Source organism: Oncorhynchus masou, chromosome 25 (genome assembly GCF_036934945.1).
Source record: "Oncorhynchus masou masou isolate Uvic2021 chromosome 25, UVic_Omas_1.1, whole genome shotgun sequence".
Taxonomy (NCBI): Eukaryota; Metazoa; Chordata; class Actinopteri; order Salmoniformes; family Salmonidae; genus Oncorhynchus; species Oncorhynchus masou.
In genome coordinates, this window is record NC_088236.1 from 38,005,562 (window position 1) to 38,009,919 (window position 4,358).

The 4,358-nt window shown below is 46.6% G+C and overlaps 1 protein-coding gene across 1 annotated transcript; it reads left to right on the forward strand.

The window, feature by feature from the left end:
* Nucleotides 1–234: 234 nt before the first annotated feature.
* Nucleotides 235–3,844, forward strand: LOC135513565 (probable G-protein coupled receptor 21). Its single transcript, XM_064936454.1, has one exon. The coding sequence runs from the start codon at nucleotides 1,190–1,192 to the stop codon at nucleotides 2,270–2,272; it is 1,083 nt and encodes a 360-aa protein (XP_064792526.1). The 5' UTR covers nucleotides 235–1,189; the 3' UTR covers nucleotides 2,273–3,844.
* Nucleotides 3,845–4,358: the final 514 nt, after the last annotated feature.

Below are 4,358 nucleotides of genomic sequence, written 5' to 3' on the forward strand. Positions count from 1 at the left end.
TTTCACATGTGAAAATGCAATTTTCACATTTAAAATGCAAATTTGACGGTCTACCCGGCTACTCACTGGCTGGGTTCACAGACAGGGAGGAGCTCTTCCTCTCTGGCTGTTGTTGCGGCAGGCATAGTGAAGGAAAAAGACAAAGAGCGAGCACGCGCAAGAGAGAGAGAGAATTAGGGGGAGGAGAGGACAGTACCATTGCTGCATCAGTGCCACAGCAGAGTGGAGCAGTAAACGACTCTCGTGTCCTCCCTATTCTTCTACTCTAAACACTCAATGGCTCAGCCTCACAAGAGGTTTGGAATCCGAGACTGGAGTGCCTAGAGTCGTGTCCGTCAAAACTGGATGCTCTACTATCCTCCTATCCTCTTACTCTCTTGTCTGTGGATGCTGTGGGATTTTGGATATTGAATACGTCTTTCTTTGCATCTCTCCTACTAGGCTCGGCTGCTGCTGCTGCTACTTTTAGAGGTTTGTGACACTGTTTTGGTTGGAATGTGTTTCTGGCTGCTGGCGACAGTTCTTGTCCGTGAAATCTCTCTCTATACTGGTTGTATTTTCACAGAGGAGTTATAGATCTAGACTTTTTGAAGGCCTCCGGGACTCCTTGAACTCCACCTGCTGGTATTGTACAGGGCATGCACAGAAGTTGCCGTTCAGAGATTGTGTTTGTGTGCAAGCTCAGCTTTTCTCACCTCTGCAGCTTATTGGTAAGGAGAGAAGAATAGAGGTGGAACCGACACAAGTAGTGAGACAGACTCTACTGCAGCCCCTGTGTACTGTACACACCAGAGCCTGCATGTGCTAAGTTAGCCCACCAGAAGGCTGGCCAGTACCAACACAAGACTCAAGCACGTACACACACACACACAGAGACACACACACTCATAAACAGCAACATCCTCTGCTGTAAGAGGATGACGTTTGCTGTAATACTGCATTGCACTCTGGGGCCAGAAAAGTGAAAGAAGAGACGACTAAAAGAGGATCAGAAGAGAAGAGGAGGGGAAGAAAACTACAATCTGGTAGCAGCTCACCTCCATGGGGAAACGGAAGTAGAAGAGCACGGATTGATGAACTGACCAAAAGAGATAACGACCAATGTGATAGAGCACAGCTAAACTGACAGTCAGTCTAAAGAGAGATAACTGACGGACTGTTTAAAGAGAGAGATAAAGACCGTAGTGAGATGAGAGCAGAACTGAACATGAACTCTTCCTCGTCCGATGTGAACCAAAGCAGCTCTCCTTTCTGCCTGCTGGGCCTGGGCTACTCCCATACCCTCAACACTTGCGTGCTGGAGGCGGCCGTCATTCTCTTCCTCACTATCCTCATCATCAGCGGCAACCTGATGGTGATCTTCGTGTTCCACTGTGCTCCGCTGCTCCACCACCACACCACCAGCCACTTCATCCAGACCATGGCCTATGCAGACCTCCTGGTGGGGGTGAGCTGTCTGGTGCCCTCCCTGTCCCTGCTCCACTACCTCAAGGGGTTGGACGAGGAGCTCACCTGTCAGGTGTTCGGCTACCTGGTGTCTGTGCTGAAGAGCGTGTCCATGGTGTCTCTTGCTTGTATTAGTATTGACCGCTACATCGCCGTCACACAGCCATTCTCCTACGCCACACTCGTCACACCATGCCGCCTGCGCGTCTGCATTTGCCTCATCTGGCTCTACTCCGCCCTCATTTTCCTGCCCTCCTTCTTTGGCTGGGGGAAGCCCGGCTACCATGGGGACATATTTCGCTGGTGTGCGACCTCGTGGCAGACCGATCCGGGCTTCAGCTCGTTCATCGCGGCTCTGCTCTATGCGCCGGCCGCCCTCACTGTGTGTTTCACCTATGGGAGTATCTTCCGTATCTGCCGTCAGCACACCAGGGAGATCACCCAGCGCCACGCACGCTTCGGCCCCCAGGGGAACGAGAGGGGCGAGCGTGGCGAAGGGTGCCCGGATAAACGCTATGCCATGGTGCTGTTCCGAATCACCAGTGTGTTCTACGTGCTCTGGATGCCCTACATCCTTTACTTCCTGCTGGAGAGCGCCGGACTCTACCGCCACCTGGTGGCCTCATTCCTCACCACATGGCTAGCCATCAGCAACAGCTTCTGCAACTGCCTCATCTATAGTCTCTCCAACAGCGTGTTCCGGAAGGGCCTGGGCCGCCTGTTCAGGCAACTCTGCTCCCCCTGTCAGGGACTGGGATGCTGCATGGAGGGGAAGAAGGGTCCCGCTCTACCCAGGCCGCACCCAGCCCCAGCCTGCCATGTGTAACAATCTCCTACAGACACTGTCTAGTTGGTTAGCTACCCACTGGGCACAGATGTCAGTTCAACATCTATTCCATATTGGTTCAAAGTCATTTCATTTAAATGACGTGGACACAATGTTGATTCAAACTGTTGTGCCCAGTGGGTACAGTAAGCTTTGGCCTTGGCTCCAGCCCCTGGTGAGTGCAGTGTATTACTACTGCATTGCATGTGACAGGTTGTATTTCTACAGTAGTAGTACATAGAGCTCCCTATGGCCAGGTCAGAGGGGTGGTTTGCAGGCAGGAGCTGGAGGGGTCTTCTTCTGGAGTGTTCTCCCAAGCGGGGCTGCTGATTTCTGGCTGGGTGGATCACCACCACGTGTGAAGGAGAAGGTTTGTGGTTGTATATATGGATATCAGAATGGAGCTGAGGAGAAAAAAAGGCACACATTTCTCTGTGGGTTTTGAAGAGGATCAACTCCAATCTTACAGCTTTGGTGCCGAGTTTAGGTGCCTGTGAACCTAATATCTTCCCAATGCAAAAAAAGGACAATATCAGCACATCACGACTTGTACTGTGTAAACCACTGTAGTGCAAAAAGTTATTTCAACATTGATTCAAGACTGTTTAATCGTCTTTGTTCTTACGGGGTAGACATTAGTGATGCAAAAAAGTATTTTAGAAACATAAAAACACTTGAAATATACTGTTTTTCTTCTCTTATATTGCGACAAATAGTTTACATTTTGTAGCCGTCAGATAATGTGATGATGATATTGTGCGCTACAGTAGACTGTAGCATACAGAGAGGATGAGTGGTGTGAAAAGGACTGGGAACAGTTGGTTTCCTAGAAAAAAATACTTGAGGTTTATTCCGTAGCTTGTTTGTATTTTATGCAAGGGATTCTTCTCTTTTGAAGTTGGGTGTTAGAAGTGAGAGCCAAGAATGTCTATGAAGTGTTCGAGTTTCATAGAGGAATGTTGATGTATGAATTAGCCGATTTTTGCAAGATGGCATTCTGGTTTATCATGGACCACCAATTCATTCTGAATTCTCAGCAAGGAGACAAATTGATTTATTTGAGTATTTTATTCTCTGTCCATGTTTCCTGAGGTCGAACATCAGTTGTTAGTTTACCCTCAATGGCTGATGCATTTAGACTGGTCTTGAGGCTACAAAATGCACAATTTACTCATCATAATCTGACAGCAATAACATAAGTAAGATTTTCTTATAGATTGGAATTGCAGCATGTTAAGCATACTACCGAACAAGATGCACAACACAAAGAGAGACACAATCATTACTGTGTGTGTGGTCTTACTGTTGAGCTGTTCTCTCACTCTGTGCCCTTTGGCTCCTGTTAGCTGTAAAGATGAGCTGAGTGGCAGAGCAGCACATGTACAGTAGGCTACCAGAGAGCCAGATTGTCTTTCTAGAAGTCAGAGGGGTCATTAAGACAATATGATTTGAAGGGTTTTATACAAAGTAGGTTTATATGGATCTACCGTGGGTCTCGAAAGCTTTTATGGGAAATATACTTGTGAATTGCTAATAGGTTTTTATGTGAACTAGGTTTATGTGCAAATATATGCAAATATATGTAGGATAGGAGACAAAGACCTTGGACAGTGTACACTTCACTGAAACATCAATACAATAACATTTTCAGAGGTGATTGTGCTGTATGTGCAGTAGTCTTCTTATATGACTATACGTACACAGTCACAGACAATCAGTCCCTCACACACACAGTAGAGCAATTAAGGAGAATACGAGATGGGTCTGCACTGCAGCACTCTGCATTCTTATTCCCAAGGACAGCATCACGGCATCTTTGTACTATAGTGTGTACACAGGTCTTGTATACAACATTTGTATGTTTTTTTGTTGTTTGAAAGATCTGTTCAAGAATATTGGTTAACTGTGGTGACTGTTGATATCCCAGGATAATATAGATTGTTTATTTTTTTATTTTCTTTACAATATTATTTTTCAGAAATTGTCTATGCATGATGGTATTTCAGCCAGTGAGAGGTGGGTGAGATGATCAATACTCATTTTTAGGAGGGTGCCACTGAAAGCAGTTATTTTTTCGGCTATACAC